The sequence below is a fragment of the Crotalus tigris genome, unplaced genomic scaffold (assembly GCF_016545835.1).
Source record: "Crotalus tigris isolate CLP2741 ecotype Arizona unplaced genomic scaffold, ASM1654583v1 scf7180000018862.1388955, whole genome shotgun sequence".
NCBI lineage: Eukaryota > Metazoa > Chordata > Lepidosauria > Squamata > Viperidae > Crotalus > Crotalus tigris.
In genome coordinates this window covers 305880-326399 of record NW_024097242.1, presented here as the reverse complement: position 1 = coordinate 326399, position 20520 = coordinate 305880, and the positions used below count along the sequence as shown (strand labels likewise).

Sequence of the window (20520 nt, the reverse complement as noted above, 5' to 3'; positions counted from 1 at the left end):
AATAACATAAATCTAGTTTGTCAAGTCTGTTGATTGTTTGGAACATGGCTCAAGATCCCAAAATAAACAAACTCAGTTGGAATTCCAGCAATAAAGTTTTATTTAAAAAGAAGCATTTGCAAAGGCTTGGTGAACTGAAACACACGTAGGAGTTCAGCCACACCTTAAAGAGCTGTTTGACGCATTTTTATATCCTACCCCTGAAGATTCCCCCTTCCCCTATCACACTCAATGCCCCTTCCCTAATCATCTGATAAACTAGCTTGGACCGCCTAAAACCACTGCCCCCTCCCCATGTTCCAGGAAGCCCCTTTGTGCACATCCTATCTATCACCATCTAATTTTCTATCAACAAAGCTCCATTCTTATAATTATCTCTATGTTTGTTTGTGGTTATACCTTTGCTACCTTAAGCTCTAAACTTTAACCTCAGTTTTTTGTGTTTCCTCTACTTGCAGTTTCAGTTAGCTAGCAATTTCTGCTTTTCATATTTGTATGAAATTCACATGTCAGAATTTATGACTTTCAGGTGGCTTCTATCAACTTTTAGACTCATTATAAATTTCTGATTAATAATCTATTCCTTTCATGATGGATAAGGAGAAGAAAGAAGCAGGCTATTTTCAAGATCACAATATATGAAATTTTGAATCATTACTGCTGTAAAAACAGTTCCATTTTTTTAAAAAATACTCAGCTGGGACATATTTGATTTTAAGGCTGGGCCTACTGGACAGAGGACATGAGGGCAAAAAAGAGGACATACTCTTCTTTTACAAGACATCTGATAACACTAAGCCTAGGTGAGTTTTGATCAGGTGCACAAAAACAGTGTCTTCTCTGTGCCATAGAATTTGTTTTACAGAAGGGGGAGATGATTCCAAGCTACTACTTCATTTTAGAAATATTTGTATGCAAGAAATTAGTTATAATAGATAATGGAATATTATTGTGCCATGTGCTATTGATTACTATATAGTGTGATTGATTTTAATATTTTTTGGTTCCTATCCACTGTTATGATAATTAAGTGATGCTTAATTAATGTATTATAAGCATTTCATATCACTAGCAACCAGAGGTGTTATATAATTCTCCATCTCTCCTTAAATGATGATCATTGTACTTCATTCCCATTTTTTGTCACAATTTATAACTTAATTTCTTACATTTTTTTGTAGAGAAAATGTGTTAAAGGTAAAAGAATGGGAGAGCTGCCATGATGTCCTTTGATTATGTACATTAAGAGCTATCCATCTTGAAGCATTCTTTGTCTAACAAATAAAGAAGCTAAAGGAAAACAAGTGGATGTTACAAATGGATAACATAGACATCTCATAATTTTTTTATAAATAATGTAAGTACAACAGTCTCAAATGGAAGCATTTTCTATCTTCTAGACATAGGCCACAAAAATATAGAGTTGAATGGGATTTTTGTGGTTTTGTAATCCACCCTGCTGCCCTGATTAAGAATCTTCCAATCACTCCAGACAAGTCCAACCTTTATTTGAAACCCCAGTGCTGGAGCAACCACAACTTCTGGAGGCAACCTGTCCCACTGCTTAATAGCTCTCACATTCAGGAAATTCCTCTTTATAAAGTTTGGATCTTTCACAGTAAAATTCTACCCATTGGTTCTTGTTCTTCCCTCAGGGACTATGAAAAATAAATCTATACTTTCTTCCCTATCAAGAAGTATGGGAAGACTGCTATCATGTTTTCTTTTAGTCTTCTCTTCTTTAAGCTAAATATACCAATTCCTTTAAGTATTCTACATAGATTTTAGTCTTCAAACCCTTTGCTACCTTTGTTGTTCTTCTATATCAGTGGTTCTCAACCTGTGGGTCAGGATCCCATTTGGGGTCGAATGACCATTTCACGGGGGTCGCCAAACAACGCAGTCCACCATTTTCCCCCCTTTTCCTTAGCTGTGCTACTCCCTTTTATTCTATTGGCTTTTGAAAGCCAATAGAATAGACTCTCTTGAATAGAGTCTAATTCTATTGGCTTTCAAAAGCCAATAGGAATTGTCCAGGCTGTCTCTGCCCTGCTGAGCCCGCCAAAAGTCCCATTCTGAAAACGGTGCTGCACCAGTTGAGTAGTCCTCAACTTACGACCAGTTGAGTAGTCCCGACTTACGACCGGTTGGGGTCACGGCATTAAAAAGGTTGAGAACCACTGTTCTATATGTTCTTTCCAGTTTCTCAACATCCTTCTATTGTGGCAACCAAAACTAGACACAGTATTCCAGGTGCAGAGTAACCAGTGTAGAATAGAATGGAACTATCAATTCCCATAATCTTGAAGTTAAAAATAATATTTGGGGTTGGGAGATTGGATATTAGGTAAATATAAATTTACAAAATGGGAGATAATTGCCTAGGCAGTTACATTTCTTATAAGAATAAAGGCCAGGCTATATCAAAGAAAGAGCTTATGAGACTTATAAGTAGTAAAAAAAAATTACAAAAAAGCAAACAAGTTGCTTAAGAAGGTTTCAGATTATATACTATGTGGGAAAATATAGAATGAAACGTTTGAATAAGACACAAAAAAAGATGGTTTCCAAAATAACAGAGAGTTTCCATGCGAACTGGATAAAGCAATGGCACTCTATTGGAAAAAATCCAGAATATGTGAGAAAAGTGCTGAAGTTGCATTGCCAAACTTTGATGTACTCATCAAGTTTTGCTAGAAAGTTTAAATAAATAGATCTTGTAGATCTTGGGAGCCATCACATACAACAAACATTTTTTTGTTGGCATCTTGCCTTTATTTTTCTGAAGCTCAAATCTAACTTAGTTACCTAGATTTTAAATTAAGAAGTATGCTGGGGTACATGAATGACTTGAGGTTTGTTCGTTTTTTAGAAACTGAACTCTATCCATATTTTTTCTACACATCTGAGTCTTTAGATAAAAAGAACAAGTAAATCCGGAAATAAGCTTTGGAAATTTTAGAGAGGACATTCAAGAAAAATATAATAATTCAGGAATAATGTTTTTCAGTATTGAAATTGATTTAATAAAAAATGTTTTTATCCAACCCATTTACTACTGTTTAAACCTCTGAAAAGCATTAAAACATAGCCATGACACCGCTCAAACAATTGAGAAATATGAAGTTACAACATTCAAGAGTCACATGAGTTTACTTCTCCTTTTAAGAGCTTCTGTTACACATTTAAAAATAGTGCTACAAGAAACCAGAATCAAGCTATCTTGGAGAAGAGTATGATAAATGTCATATTCAGAGCAGCTATGTTTTCTCAGGAATGTTCAGCAATAAAAGTTGTCCATAAAAATTCAAATCTTGAACATATTAATTCTGGATGAAAAAAAAAATCATACCACTCCTTGACTGAAACAAAGGGTTTTTTTTGTGCTATACTAGTCATGACCATTCAAACAGAAACTATCCTGTTTGAGTTCAATAGGCTCATACCCAATCCCAAACTTGTTGTATATAGGGAGTTCCTTCTTCTCTGATTCTGGTTTGTTAGTATCTATTCTCTGTTTTATAGAACTAAATCTGTACAAATGTAGCAACATTAACCCAAATGTCTGGTGTTTTTCCTAGTTTCCATTTATCTCTTTGAAAAATTAAATTTATTCTACTGATAACCTTAAAAGGAAGTGCTGTTTGTTCATGAGTGATAGTTAGTGAAGCTCAGTGACTAAGGGCTTATCCACATAGTTCCGTCAATATGCATTGCCCCCAACCTTGAGAGGAAGAAAATATGGTACTAGAAAACTAATGAAATTGTACACCTGTATACTTATTTATTTTTTAAAAAAACAGTAACTGCCCAGCAGAAGAGAAAGTAGTTCAGGGAGGCAAATAGTAACTAGAAATGGCCAAACAAACTAACAAATCTAACAAGCATTATTCCTGAGATTCAAATGAAGGATGTTCTGTAGGCAAGGTCTGGATCTTTTACACTGCCATAATAGAATACTATGTAGCATGTATTTTTCAGAAAAAGTAGAGAAAATATGGTACAGGAGCTTCTATGAAATTGCCTGTTGAATGGCAGGGGCTCACCTAGAAGAAAGAAAAGTACAGCAGGGAAGCCAGAAAGCATAACTTGAGCCAACAAAGTATAAATACAGTACTTGAAAGCAGAGCAAGAAAATGCACCATGAGGTATCATGTAAAGTGGGTGGGGGTGACAACAAGGTGATGTCTTGTATTGTTTAAGGTGTGTGTGTATTTATATACACATCTGTCAACAACAAAATGTTTCCATAAGCAAATGCAAAATAATAAAGCATTTTATTTCCTCTGTAATTCTGAACATAGGAATTAGTATCACAAGGGAGATAGTTGAGATATTTGCTATCTTCTGAATGCAAGGAGATGATATAAATGTTTGGAAAGGGGTTTTTTTTGTTTATTTTACTACAAATTTAAAGAATACATACAATTTTTTTTAAATGACACATTTTTTGTGACAAATGTCAAATTTGTGGGGAATGTTCCTATTAATTAAAATTATTTTCATATAATATTAATTCAAATTAAAGCCACTAAATTTAGTTTTGGTCTCAGATCCACTTCTTTGTCATGGCTCCACATATATTTTAGAATGTAGCCTTAACATACTATTGTATTTAAAGAGAAAGTATGGCCTTTGTGCCCCTCCCATTTCACGAAAATTATATACATTCTACTGAAGACGCTGAGGCAGCAGTTGTTACGTGACGCTTATTTTGCTTATGGAATTTTGTCATGGTCAGCCTTTTGTACTCTCATATTGTCTGTAGCTGGGAACAGGAAACAACATCTTTTAAGTTATGCTACCCTAGAGAAAGAAACCTGAAGGACAATTATTAAGTTTTTCTTTCCTGTTTCCGGGTTTCATTCTTTATACAGACATAAATTATATTGTGACCTCATCACGGTTCTCTTTTATATTTATATTTTAAGATATCATTTATAAATTGTATGCAAAGTTTGCTGACTCCATTTTGGACAGAGATACAATCCAAAAAAATGGATTGTGATCAGATTTTTTTCAAAATTTGAGGAGAACATTTCAAATTTTGGTTTGAATAGAAAATGAATATATTTTGCACAAAGTCAGTTGTGGTAGTATGTCCCAAATAAGGTAGTTTCTGCCTTGAAATTTAATTGTTGTCCTAACTACACAAGAAGCCACTCATTTTATGAAAGAATTCTGTGGAGGAAGGAGCCTCGGTAAATGCTGAAATGCTTTTAACTCTCTTAGGTTAGAACAGATAGCATTTTCATCTATTTAAGTTGCAGCAATTTTTAGAGAATTTTTAGATTTAATACCATAATATACATCTTAATTGTGATAAAGATGTAAATTGCCTAGTGGGTTTGCACTTGAAAATGGCATGAAAAGTGCATTTTATGCACAATGTGATAGTTGGAATATTCACTGGGATCTAAGTATACTGATTAGATTATATAACAGCAGGAGATTATCAGCAATGTAATTATCTATTTCTGGAGCAATTTAAGGAGTTGTTCTTGTCATTTAAAATCTGATACAGTTTGTGTATGAAATTTTGAAAACCTATGCTGTGGAGTACTTAAAAGATTCATTTTTCAAATTTTCAGATTTTAGGCTGTTAGAAGATTAATAGTCCCACAGTTTTGGCCCTTTCTTCCTGAAGAGGAACCAGTATTTTATAAAATAATATATAAACTTTTTTATTATTATTATAATTTTTATTAGTTTTTTACACAGCCATAAGTCATTCAATAGTTGGTAAACAGTGTGGTGTCTGGGTTACATTTGTAAAAATAGTCCTTAACAATTAATTTCTATAATCTGTATTTCATATATTAATTTTGATTACTTTCCTCTTTCCCTAAAAACATCCTTTTTTGCAAACATTACATTAATACAATTCTTAGTATTTTAATAACTGACAATTTAGTATATATTTTTTCCAATATTCCTAAAAAATAATCATCATATTAGTACGTTTCTTTTCTTTCCATTCATTTGGATTTGCCTTATCATCAATCCTGTTACAGTCCTTATTTTAGTTTATTTCTCCCATCAAATTCTGCGTATTTTTACTGGTAGCAATTAGTTACATTTACGTTGACAGACTTGATTTTAAAATAATATACAAACTTTTAGTACAATCAATTTTATTTAATTTTTTTTTAAATGCTATGTACACTGGGCTATTTTTATATTTTTAGCTTAGTCTTCTAGTCCAACCCACTACTCAGGCAGGAAACCCTATATCATTTTAGACAAATGGCTATCCAGTCTCTTCTTAAAAACTTCCAGTGTTGCAGCATTCACAACTTCTGGAAGCAGATTGTTCCACTGATTAATTGTTCTAACTGTCAGGAAATTTCTCCTTAATTCTAGGTTGCTTCTCTCCTTGATTAGTTTTCATCCATTGCTTCTTGTCCTGCCTTTAGGTGCTTTGGAGAATAGCGTGACTCCCTCTTCTTTGTGGCAACCCCTGAGATATTAGAATACTGCTATCATGTCACCCCTAGTCCTTCTCTTCATTAAATTAGACATACCCAATTCCAGCAACCGTTCTTTATATGTTTTAGCCTCCAGTCCCCTAATCATCTTTGTTGCTCTTCTCTGTACTCTTTCTAGAGTTTCAACATCTTTTTTACATCGTGGTGACCAAAACTGGATGCAGTATTCCAAGTATCGCTTTATCAAGGCATCATAAAGTGGTATTAACATTTCACGTGATCTTGATTCTATCCCTCTGTTAATGCAGCCTAGCATTGTGTTGGCTTTTTTGGCAGCTGCAGCACACTGCTGGCTCATATATCATGGTTCTGATATGAAACTCATCAAAAGAACTTCAAGGCAAAATTATTCCTCAAAGAACATTTTATTCAGGAAACAAAGTATTGGCACTACATAGTTGAACCCAAAAACTAAATTCCCTTCCCTGGGATACAAAGTAACAAAGTGTCATTTTCACCCCCAATAAACTGTCATAAATCATATTCTCCAATTAGCCTAAAATGCAGGCTTTCTCCCCAGCTCCTCAGCCCGCCAAAACATTGTCAGCTCATCCTTGGGTTCCCACAAAGCAGCGTTATTGTTATGGATAGCTGAGCTCAGCATTCATCCCAAACCCCCTTCTCCACCTAATCTCTAAACAGAAGAAAAAGCTGTTAAAAGCAAAAAGAGAAAATGGCTGCAATTTCATCAGTTGTCCGAGCTGGAACGTCCAATGTTTACAGCGTTGACATCATATTTAAGTGATAGTTCACTAGGACTCTGAAATCCCTCTCACAGTTACTACTACTGAGCAAGGTAGCACCTATACTGTACCTGTGCATTTGGTTTTTCTTGCCTAAATATAGAACCTTACTTTTTTCACCACTGAATTTCATTTTGTTAGATAGCGCCCAATGTTCAAGTCTGTCAAGATCCTCCTGTATCTTAAGCCTATTGGCTATTCCTGCCAGCTTGCTGTCATCCACAAATTTGATGAGTTCTCCATCTATCTCTTCATTTAAGTCATTGGTGAAGATGTTGAAGAGCACTGGGCCCAGAACAGAGCTCTGGGGCACCCTGTAAATAAACTTTCTGATATAAGTTTTATGGACTCCCAAGGAGTACAAACTACATCCCAAAAATGCTTCCTCAGCTTAAGCTATCTACCTTTATATGTTTCTCCCATATGGTTGTTTTCTCAAATATACAAAGTTTTAATTAAACAAATAAATAAACAAGTTTTAAGATATTCCAGGAGACCATCCTGTTCTACCCCAGTCCTATAATCAGTATCTTGAAATGCTGCTTAGAGTAAAATATATAAGTATGATATTCTTGTGATCTGCTTTATGCACACCAGATATGTTCTGTATTTTTATTTAAAGTATACTCTTTTTCTTAAGTAAGTTTGGCAACTTCCCCAAAGCTTTGCTTGAAGGAAGAACATATGGCAACTTCCTTTACAAATTTAAATGACTCTAATACAGCTACTGTTTATAGAAAGAGGAACCCCTATGCCGCCAAATAGAAACAAAAAGGAACTAAAAACTACACATTCATAATCTGGAAAATTATTGTTCCCTCTCAAGGAATGCTGCATATTTGAAGAGGAAAATCTCAACACATATTTATTCAGGATTCAATTGATTTCTGGTTAAGGAAAATGCTTAAATCATGAATTAAATCATATTGGTTTTCTTGATAAAGATTCTCTCAAGAGTTACAAGATAGGATTCATTTGTTTTGATTCTACCTGTAGTTGGCAGAAAATGCTAAAACGAGTCTTAAAAGAAAAACTTGCATTATCCTGTAAACAGAGAGTATATCTAAAAATGTTAACAGAAAAATGATTGGGCTAAGTTTCTGGAATCCTTTGGTAAAGAGCTAAGATTCAACAGGACTGTAATGTAGGAAAGATTTCAGCTGGAATCCAATCTGTGATTACACTTTGTAGATGTAGAAAGTTAATTCTGAATGCCAGAGATAAAACCAGAATAAGATGTAATTGAATATTCTTGTATCATGTGTACCTTTTTTTTAAACTGAAAAATTGAGTTTGCATTTGTTTCCTGGCACTTAATATGTATTCCAGATCCTTATTTTTTTTCCAAATTTCAATATTTTTTCCTGAATATCAAAGGAAGAGTTGTGTTAGTTTATAGTAAGCAAATTTAGAAAGAATCTAGTAACATCTTTTGAAGTTATTAATTTTGTTTAAGACATAAGAATTGCGACTTATGAAAACTTATCCCTTAAATAGAATTGCTAGTCTCAAAATGTGTTTTTATTACACTTCCACATTTTTGTCTTCTCATAGAGAGCTCTTTTGAGGAACTACAAAATAGGGTTTTCTCATGATTCCTCACCACTAAAAAAAGTTTTAATTCATGGCAGTAGTATGCTAGGCTAACATTTCAGGCTGTTGCACAACAATGTTCATAATGGGAAACATAAGACTTACCTTCTTTAGGAAGTTTAAAAATATAAAAGTGAAACATGCAGCAAATTATCATAAAGGGGAACAGACTAACATAAAAGGAAAAACTCAAATATTGTCATATTAACAGGAACAAATGTGTTATCACCATCATGCTCACCACTGCCTCTCAGTAATTATAGTAAACATTCTGCATATTCAGGAATATTTCTGTTGGAGATCTGCTCTCAAATGGTGAAGTGTCTCAAGTGGATTCCAAGAGGTGACAAATTTAGTAATCCAAACATACCGTATATGCCGGCGTATAAGACGACTTCCGCAAGTGCTAAACTCGGCGCCAAAGACGGGGGTCGTCTTATACGCTGGAAATACTGGTAGTTTCCGGCGTATAAGACGACGTTCTAGGAATGCAGCTCGGCGACAAAGACGGGGGTCGTCTTATACGCCGGGTCGCCTAATACACCGGCGTATACGGTAGTTAGTTTTTCAAATTACCTCAATATTACTCAATAAAAGTTTTGCAATTCTATAGTGAAATCTACTTTTTAAAACAATAACTGTGAATTTGTAATCTTACACATCTTGCCATACAAGCATCTGTTATCATGCTGGCTGGAATACCTGGAAATGTGTAAGTTTGCATCAAGCTAAGAAAGGAATATACATCAATATCAGTGGGAGGATGTACCTAGATCAGTGGTTCTCAACCTTTTTAATGCCGTGACCCCCAACCGGTTGTAAGTCGAGGACTACTCAACCGGTTGTAAGTCGAGGACTACTCAATTGGTGCAGCACCGTTTGCAGAATGGGACTTTTGGTGGGCTCAGCAGGGCAGAGACAGACTGAACAATTCCTATTGGCTTTTGAAAGCCAATAGAATTAGACTCTATTCAAGAGAGTCTATTCTATTGGCTTTCAAAAGCCAATAGAATAAAAGGGAGTAGCACAGCTAAGGAAAAGGGGAAAAAATGGCAGACTGCATTGTTTGGCGACCCCCGTGAAATGGTCGTTCGACCCCAAATGGGGTCCCGACCCACAGGTTGAGAACCACTGACCTAGATGATCTTTCAAGCAGGGTAAAATGTCAGCAATATTTTAACTATGGTGTAATATTCTTGCCAACTGTCATTTCAACAAATATTGTATATATTAAAAGCACATGTGATTTTTGTGCTGATGGGTGGAAGATAATTATACTGATCTTTTCTAAGGGGTCCTTGGTGCTCTCTGAGCTTGCTTGTTTTCTTGCAGACATTTCATTACCCTAACTAGGTAACAACATCAGTGCTAGTAAGGAGTGCTGTTTGCTGTCAGTTTATATTCTGGTATCTCTTGCCTGTCTGTGTGGGTGGGGGAGGTCTTAGGGATTCTTTGGTTGGACTGTTTACTAATGGCACTTTGGCAGTTTCTTGATTGGTATTGCTTACGATCTTTGGTCTGAAGTTGACTTTGGAGTTAATCTATGCTGATCTGAGTGCTGATTACTGTTGGAGAGGTGCTGGAGTGTTTTTCTCTTTTGGGCTGGTTGATTGTTCTTTTGCATAGTCTATAGATGTTGTTAATGTCTATGTGTCTATTGAGTGCCAGGTTTCTAGAAATTCCCTGGCATTTTGGGATTTGATCTGGTCTAGTATTGTCACATTTTCCCAATTGAAACTGTGGTTAAATCTGTCTAATATGTTATGAAATTAAAGAATTTTCATCATGCTTTTGACTGATCTTTTCTGTTTGGAGATAAAAATCATCATAGATGGGAAATCTCACTTACAAGCTGTGTGTTTTTTTTTTTACAGTGTTTATAACCCACCCCAATCCTAACAAAAGCTGGGGATGTACAATAAGTTCAAGTGCATGAAAAGTCTGAACATGAAAATTATAATGGGTATAAAACACATATAAAATAGCACGAGATAAATAAGCAACCAGTGTAATTAATCTTAAGTAGAAAATGGACAGAATATCCCCACCACATGGCTGACAACTATAAACACTTCATAGTTTTATGTTATTCATAAAAATATCATTTAATATTATACTTATATATTAAGTATGAGATAAAATGTTCTAAACTTAATTGTTTGTAAACTGAGTTCCCCAGTTGGCAATAAATACATGATTAGGAAGAAATATTACAGTTTTCCGAGGCAGGAAGCAAAGAGCCTCAAACTGGTCAAGACCATTAAGTAAATAGGGTGCTGGTGCCCTCCCAATTCCAGTTGGGAAAAAAGCAAAAGTCCATTGCAACAAAAAGTTAGCAATCCTAGGATTTAAACCCTGGGAGCTGACATAGACATAACATAGTTGGATTCCTGAATTCTGTAGTTAATATTCTATGTTGATATGACATGTTCTAATTTGCAGTAAAGGCTGTATTTAGTTATACTGAGTCCTTAAAGATTCTGCTGTTAGCTGGTTACTGAGAGCATATCCATGTAAACTCTTTACTTTGGTTTGAGGATGCCCCAGCAGTTCTTTCCTGAGCCCATGTCCATATGTCCCTGCTTATATCTCAAGATTTACCAGAGGCGAAGCAATCCAAAGACAGACTCAAGTGGTCCCCTACTTAAGTGATGTTTTCCAACTTATTGCAGCTTAAATCATTTCGTGAAGTCGAAGTGGGGCTTGGTGATGTGTGTAGAGCAGTGGTTCTCAACCTTTATAATGCTGCGACCCCCAACCGGTCGTAAGTCGAGGACTACTCAACCGGTCATAAGCCGAGGACTACTCAACTGGTGCAGCACCGTTTGCAGAATGGGACTTTTGGCAGGCTCAGCAGAGCAGAGACAGCCTGGACAATTCCTATTGGCTTTTGAAAGCCAATAGAATTAGACTCTATTCAAGAGAGTCTATTCTAATGGCTTTCAAAAGCCAATAGAATAAAAGGGAGTAGCACAGCTAAGGAAAAGGGGGGGAAAAATGGCAGACTGCATTGTTTGGCGACCCCCGTGAAATGGTCGTTCGACCCCAAATGGGGTCCCGACCCACAGGTTGAGAACCACTGGTGTAGAGGATCAGTGATGTCTCCTATTACCTTTGCTACTGTGGTCCTAGAAGCCTTCTTTCTTCCATTTCCTTAACACTCTGCCCACAATCACTGTTGGTTTTGCTTAGTTTGGATAATGAAACACCTGCAAGAAAACAAGCAAGCTCAGAGAGCACCAAGGAACCCTCATTTCAACCCTGAACGACAGATATTCTCCTTTATTGGTACTGTACCCAGGACTGATTCTGATTTTGTCTGTGCAGGGAATCTGTGCAGTGTCATTTTACATTAGACAACAGAAAAATGTATATGAATGGTTGATTGGTTGACCCCTGGCTCTTCGTTACCAAGAGGTAATGAGGTACCTGCTACCTATTAGGATTCTGTTCAGCCAGGATCCATGTTTAAATTCTCCTGTTATTACATAGCTCCAGACATGGAGTTCTAGATACAACCAATATTGCTGTAAGCTATATCAGTTCATGCAGATATCATACCATTTGTGTTAATTTTGCATGGATGGCTGCAACTAGTTCAATTTGGAGTGTCAGCCACTTGACCAGTTGACAATTTAGAAGAAAAAGCAAGGAGAGCTGATTCAACATATTCTTACCCTATCCTATCAGCACTTATTTGGAAGAGGAGGATGTCACTGTACATATGATTCACATAATGCTCTTTTCAGGAGGAATCCCTGGCTTATTGGTGCTGTATATATTTCTAAAATAGCTTTATTAAGAAATAATTTTAGAAGATAAAAGAGACTGTATATCAAAGATGGGGACATTCAGCCATTCAGAAGTCTGAATAAATTATTTTACTTACAGAAATAAAATTAAGATAAGAGAGTAAGAAATTTAATGTCAAGTCTCAGTTTATCCAAAATATGTATATCTGAGTTTGCACTATGATTATCAAGGAGATCAATTTGTCCGGAGACATCACATTTGATGCCTGTCAAACTCTATATCCAAATGATCCTATTATTATTTAAAAAATAGAAAGCTGATTATGCAAAGCTAATTTCATTCTTACTTACTCCCACAGATTCCATAGCCCTGTATTCTGGTAAGCTTCTCATACAAAGGAAAGAGAAGATATTTATTTAAATAAAAGTACATTGTGTATATAAAATAAATGTGCTAAGGATGTAGTTCTGGTCAGCTTGTTAGGAAGAACAAGCTTCTGGAGGGGATTTAATCATTTCTCCTCAGCCAGAGATTCTCTGATCATATATTTTATATTTCTTTTATATCATATTTCATTTATTTTTAATCAATAAGCTATAAGAAATGTACCAATTTAATAAAATAGAAATAAAATGCACATGTCTAGGGAGGGAAAGCCTAACCACAAAACCACGGGGCAGCAGGAAAGAACAGTTTTTGTCTAGCATTTATAATCACCAAAGATAGCAAGAATGAGGGGCATAGAAATATTCTACTGTAAATAGTTCTTCTCTTTGGATCCAATGACTTGTATTTCAGGCAACTTCAAAAGAATGTAAGTAATTGTGTTCATAACAATGGCACTAGTTCCGTCTGAAAAATGACCATACGGTAAGATATACACATCTGACTTCAGTTTACAGCTTTGAAAGTTGGAAGGATAAGCATATATTTGGATAAAGGGGCCAAAATGAAACTTGTAAGAATTGCCCTGCAAGAGATGCAGAAATTAGAGCAGGAAGACTTCCACTTGGGGGGGGGGGTTGCAGACAATCTGACCTGTTCTCCTTTTGAGTCATCGAATAACCCCTCCCACAGCCTTGGACCGTTAAATAACTCTGCTGCATGTGTCCCTCTCAGAGGCAGCAGAAGCTGATCAAAGAAGCAGGAGAAGGAAGAGTAGCAAGCGTAAGGAAAGGGTGAGGAAAGGGGGGATGGACGAGCCAAGGGGTAAGAGAAAAAAGATAAATTGCTCTGAATAAGCAGCAAAAGCAGACTCCCCCTCCCGTTTTCTTTCAACCCAGAGGAAGAACTGGGGAGGGGCGGGAGCGAGAAACTCTTGGAGGAATTTGTGGCTGCTGAAAACAGCTGTAATGTCAGCCTCAATACAGACAAAAGTTGAAGAACTCATGAATATTCATGTGAAATGTGTATAGTCCTTCAGTTTTGCTATTCAAGAGCGAACCTTTTTAGAGTTCCTTCTACCATTTCTAACTGGAAGGGAAGTCCTTGTTGATTGAGGACTTTTGTGCGTGTTGATTCTGAGATGATGGATTTTCTGTCAAGGAGACTTATTATAGCCAGTGGAACAAGCATGGATACCTGCTCTAAGTTTGGATCACATCTAAAGGGTACAGTGAAAATATATTGTATATGTTTGAATGTGTGCGTGTGACATCCATCGGAATTGAGAGAACTATTCTGCTTAAAAATCCTTGTTAATACTCTATGGAGCATGTAGGATGACTGCAAAGAACTGTTTGTCATGCCATGTTGTTATCTTGGATGGAACATGTTGTAATGGACATATATATGAACATGGACTGATCAGAAAAGGAGGGCGGTATGGTTCTATTAGAGTACATGCTTTGTGTGTTGAAGTTTCAGGTGTAGTCTTGGCCTCTTTGGTAGATAATCAAAACAACCTCTGCTTTATATCCTAGACTGCTGCTATCATTCTGGACAAATACGAAAATTTCATCATGTATATGATATGAATGTATGTGTAATGTAAATAAAAGAGTAGCATAAGAAAAATATTCAGAAGTGTCAAGATATTTCTATCTTAAGTTCTGGTTGGGGAAAGTAATATTTCTTGCAGAAAATGAGTTGCTGGTGAAAAATATTGCCACTGTTAAAACATGAATTAAGTTGTTGGGCATATATGCAAAGCAGGAATTTGCCCCAGGCAACAATCTGTATGTTGCATGTTGCTTTGATAGGCATAGGATAGTTCCGTTAGAAATTTTAAGTGACTGGGATGCAAAGATTCTCCATAACTTGTATGGGTGATTACAGCATTGTTCCTCAAATCATGATTGGATCAAGTTTACCTAGGCATATCTGTGGGGGGAAAGGGTATATCAATACCATCAAAAGGGCAAGGATGATTGACATGATAGAAGCCTTGCCCTTTTTTATAAGCATAGAATGTATGGATGGCACATTAAAAAAAGGCTTCAAATGCCTGATCATGCCCCGCCATTTTGATGTTGTTGCACCCTACAGATGCTAATGGGATGACATATCACAGACTTGTTACTAGATTGTCTGTAGTTGCAAGTACACCTATTTTTGGGGGGAGGGGGAAAGCTTTTTGTGGTTTATATGTTTCTGTTTCCCCTTTAAGCAGGAAATGCAAAAAAAGAAAAGGAAAAAAAAACTCCAAGGTTTTCTATAGGCAAACCTACAGTTGTCTGTGAAATGAGTGTATTGCCACATTACTCCTACCTCTAAAGCAGTGGTTCTCAACCTTTCTAATGCCATGACCCCATAATACAGTTCCCCATGTTGTGGTGACCCCCAACCACTTATACATCACCGGGTGCCAGGGGCGTGGCCAAAGAAAAGGGGGAAAAAATGGCAGACAGCCTTGTTTGGAGACCCCCGTGAAATGGCCGTTCGACCCCAAATGGGGTCCTGACCCACAGGTTGAGAACCACTGCTCTAAAGCATCTACTCTGAACTTTAAGATGTGTCGACTTCAACTCCCAATATATAGACTTCATTACCCAGAGTTGAAATCTATATATCTCGAATTTACTAAGGTTACTTTAGTATGACTACCTCAGTGGGAAATGTGAATTCAAAGGGGAAGAATGTTGATACATTTAAGATGTCAATATATTACCAATTAAATCAACTCTTTCTTTAAATCAAATTGATACTTTCTAGATGTATTGGGTTCATTCCTAGCCAGTCAGTGGCTATATCTTTGGGAATAATAAAATCCCAACATATATGAAAGATAGCAAGCTAACGAAGGCTACTCTGTATCTGGAAAAAAAATCAGAAATTATGTGAAATCATTTTTATAGATGAGCCCAGGAGAGTGTTGCTCAAATGTAACACAGTAGCATCCTCTCACATGTGCTCTTCAGCAGTGATATATGAGTACCACATTATTATAGGGTTAATATAGGGTTAAGTAGTACGACCTAGCCAACTTTGGCTGATCTCAGTATGCCAAACAGAGATAGTACTTGGAAGGGAAATCACTAGGAAATACCAGGGTTGTAGATTACAATGAAAAGTTAAAAAAAATATCCTAAAAGAAGGCAGAATCAAACACATTGTACAGTTGCCAAGAAAACTACATAGATGTGTCCATGAAATCACCAGGAATCAACTTTGACTCAAATGAGAATTTATACTTGTTTATATGTACAGTGGTTGTAGCTAATAGAGATTTAAATTGTAGCCTCTGTCCCTGGATTTGTCTATTTCCTTTTAAAGATCTCTGAATTGATGGCTATCACTGTCTCATGTTAGATTATTTTAGAGGTCTCATGATTCTGTTTTAGATTAAAATGACTTTATTCTTTCTTTTTCTTTCTCTCTCTCTCTCTCTCTCTCTCTCTCTCTCTCTCTATCTATCTATCTATCTATCTATCTATCTATCTATCTTTACATTGTCCATCTTACCTAAGTGATTCTGGATGGTTTTCAAATAAATGTAAACCATATATGCCAGATGAAAGGCTTTTAGATAATAATCCATTTCACTGCACTTTTAACATTTGGTAAGCCATTTTTGCTGCATTTGTGGTTCCCCTGTTTATTCTACTGAATACAATCCTCCCAGAGTTACTTAAGAATGGTTGTTTCTCTAGTGTTGCTGTATGTTATCTCCAAAAATTATTGTATGGATGATGGAGTAATGTAAGAAGTTTGAAAAGTCAGTGAGGCTTGGTAGATGATATCATAAATTAGTTGATCCTTGTTTTGCTTCAACTGGATTGGAAACCTTATCATAATTGCCCACACAACATCAAGTAACAGTCTGTAACAGCAATGGACTGACAGATCAGTAGTAGTGATACCTTAAGAACAAAACAAGACAAATCAATGGATACAAGTTGTGAAATTGAAAAAAGAAATGGCAACTCCTTGGTTATTTAGTTTAACGAGCAAGCATACCATTGCATTATTATAGAGTAGAAAGGGAATGTGATAAACACTATTTGCCCTAATTCATTATTACGCTTCTGTCTGCTTATTGTCACTGTAGTACATCTTTTGCCCACTTAATGTATTAAACTACTAGGAGAAGGAGGGTTATTGTCTACCTGGCCTGTGCTTTGAAAGAGCAGTTTTTAAAGCCCTACATTCAGACTTGAACCTTGACAGATGACCCGGAGATTAAAAACATACCAGCATGATATTTACAGTTTATCTGGAATTGGATTCTTTTCTTGTACAATGTACCATATACATGGTAATTTATGAATAAACATAAAAGCTGAATAACTGGTTTGATTCATCAGTCTTCTATTACTTGTTAGATAATGAGATCTGTAATGTTTCCCATAATTTTATTTCACAAAAAATAAAATTCTGTAATTCTTTACTAGTCTGGGATGAACAGTAGTATATATTACATAATAGGGCTGTATGAATTATTTGACAACAATTCCCCAACTGGAGGGGTTTTCTGTATAAGCAAATGACTTGAAAGACTCATAGAGTGACTATGCTAAACCTTTATGAGATCATGACCTTTTCACAGCTTCAAGAACAGGGCTTAGTATTGTGATTAAAATCCTCTCCAGCTTATTTGCCTAGCCCTACTACATAGTAGCAGTACAGTACAAATGGAATGCCTGGTGCCTACATATTGGCAACCATGGCCAGATAATATATAAGAGTGATGGATACCCTACACTACAGGCCCTTACATAGGCACAGCATGGCCACGCCATTTTAAGTAAACTGTGTCTGTCCTCTGTACAACTTCTTGCTTTGTTCCTGGCAGTGGCAAGTCCCTCCCACTCTGTTCTTTGGCTGTTCATTTCTATGCAATAGTACCTCATGCAGCTTGGCTTTTTTTTTTTTTTTTTTTGGCCATTCTTAAAATCCCCTTGGTGCTAGCCAAGATGGCTGATTTCTTAACTTGACTAGTTATATCTCAGCTACTTTTCTTGGAAAATGTACCAGGCTATTGGTAGGAACTGTTCTACCTATTCTCACTTACTGAAAGTATATGCTGACATATTCCATGCTTGCTACAATCTTACTCATTGATCAGAGAAAGAATAGTCACTCAGGTGAACAATATGCAAAATGCCTTTTTCTTGTTCTTGTTTCTTAATGTTCTTGGGCAGTTCCTGACTGACTCACTGACCCAGCTGTTATTCAATCAGCCCTACTTCGCTAAAGTACCTTATCTCAGCACTAAATACCACTGATAGCTAGACCAATGTTTTTGGATTTTACTTACTATTCAAATTGTATGTTTCACTATTTCCTTAATTATCCTACACTATTTTTAATTACCTTTGTGGAGGGAAGTTAACTTGGATTTCTTTGCAGATTTTTTATAAGGGCTGTGTGGGTAACTACAAGGTTTGTAGTTACCCAGGTACGCCTGAAGTGAGTGGGAGCAAGCTAAATGGCCCTCTTCCCTGGCAGCCAAGTATCTCTTACTCTGGGTTCTTTCCTCTTCTACAATAAATCTGAAAGGGAATGGTGGCAGACTATGTAATTGTTTTAATTCTGCACTTCTGACCTACCTTGCAAGGATCTTGGATAACAGACAAAGAGGTACAAGAACAGTCTCTTGTATTGCAACTACAGATATCCTATAATAAATAATATGCCATGTGGGTTTCTTCAAGCTGTTTTTTACCAAAATATTTGGGAGATAGTATTTATTCCAGGTATCAGTTTAAGATTTATATTTCTGGTTGATTTTAAAAAAAATTATGCTTCATTGCATGTATGTGGCTGATACATTACTAGAGAGCATAAAACTTTATCACAGAGAAACACAACTGAATTCCAAATACTAAATGCTTGGCAAAGCATTTCCTTAATTACTTTTATCTGACTACAAAAATATTATACAGTCGCGTGTACAGTATTTTTATAGAATAATATACTAGCCAAATCAAACAACAGTCAGATTAGCTGCATCAGATCTTAAAAAGAACTGGGATTAATTGGAAATTGGAAGATGCTAAAAATTCATTGATGCTCACTGCAGCTATTATATGAGGAAGGTACATTATTGACAATGTTCCTAGTCCTGTTCCTGGATTCAAGGGACTCATGGTCACTCTTTCCTTGATCACCTTCTAGTTGGACTATTGCAGTGTACTCTGGGACTGCCCTTGAAGAGTATCTGGCCGGTGCAAAATGCAATAGTGTGGGCATTTATGTGTGTCTTTGGCAAAACACATATCTCTGCTTCATGAGCTACACTGGTTTTTTTTTTTTCAGGTCCAATTCAAGGTTCACCTTTAAAGCCCTTCATGGCATAGGACTGGGTTATCTGAGGAACTGCCTCTCTCTGATTTCATTTGCCCACCTCACAAATCTAGCAGAGAGGGCATGTTATGAGTGCCAGGGAGCTACATTTCGTGGGTCCTAAGCAGCAGGCCTTTTCTGCTGTGGTGCCTCTGCTGGGGGATCTTCTCATCCAAGGTGAGTCAGCCTCATCTCTTTTGAGTTTCCAAAGGTGCTTTAAGACCTGATTATGCCAGTAGGCCTGGGGCCCCAGAGGGAGAGTGAACTAGTGAGGTAGCTCCATTGTTATCTGTTGTTTATTTGTTGTTGCTCTCTTTTTAAAGTTCTTTTTAGGGTTTTAATGATTGATATATATAATGGTTTTAGATATTTTTGGACTGTTTAGCTTTGCTGTATGCTGTCCACAGTCACTCTGTTTGGTGAGATGGGGGGAGCTATATAAATTGGATAAATTTATAAGGATAAGCTTCCTTATCCTGTGAACATCAACATAAAGGAACATGCAGTGAAGCAATTTACAACAGATTACCACTTAGTAGAAATAGCTCTGAAAATCTTGAAAAAGAAACTCAAATGTTCTGATGTGTCTATAACTACAAACATCAGTAATTGTACTCTTGTGACATTATGGAAGTGAAAATTAGACTTTAAAGAAGCAGAATAGAAAGAGTATGTTGTTTTTGAAATTTAGTATTCTGAGAATATCATAGCCAACAAATGGATAAACAAACAAATCAACTCAGAATTCACACTTGAAGCACAAATGACCTAGTTCAAATTATTCCTACTTCAGACAAATGATTTAAAGATTTATCTATGTCGGGGGTTCTCAACCTTGGCAACTTTAAGACTTGTGGACTTCAACTCCCAGAATTTCTGAGCCAGCAAAGTGGCTCAGGAATTCTGGGAATTGAAGTCCACAAGTCTTAAAGTTGCCAAGGTTGAGAACCCCTGATCTATGTGCTCACTAAGAGCCAACACTGATATGATGGCACACAATCAGTCAATAATCAATCCTGTGAACACCATATAATCAATCTCTGCACTTTGCGACTGTTGTAGAGGACTGTGGAGATAATCTTAAAGATATTATGCAACAGCCATCATTGAAAACATCAGCTTAGCGCAGAAAGATAGAGATAACAAGGAAGAAACTCAAGCTTACCCTGCCTTGATTGGATAAGAGGGAAGGAGAAAGAAACCTGACAGGCTTTGAA

At 36.4% G+C, this 20520-nt stretch overlaps 1 protein-coding gene across 11 annotated transcripts in view; it reads left to right on the top strand.

The window, feature by feature from the left end:
- The window catches only part of ENTPD1 (ectonucleoside triphosphate diphosphohydrolase 1), a 60491-nt gene that overhangs the window by 1356 nt on the left and 38615 nt on the right, over positions 1 to 20520 (top strand). For 3 of the 11 annotated variants that reach the window (XM_039357020.1, XM_039357026.1, XM_039357032.1), the window contains exons 3-5: positions 720 to 803; positions 1182 to 1357; positions 19277 to 19480. In XM_039357020.1, coding sequence (XP_039212954.1) covers positions 19393 to 19480 — 88 coding nt within the window. In that variant the 5' untranslated portion in view covers positions 720 to 803; positions 1182 to 1357; positions 19277 to 19392. The other 8 variants (XM_039357021.1, XM_039357022.1, XM_039357024.1 and 5 more) reach the window with 8 other exon arrangements.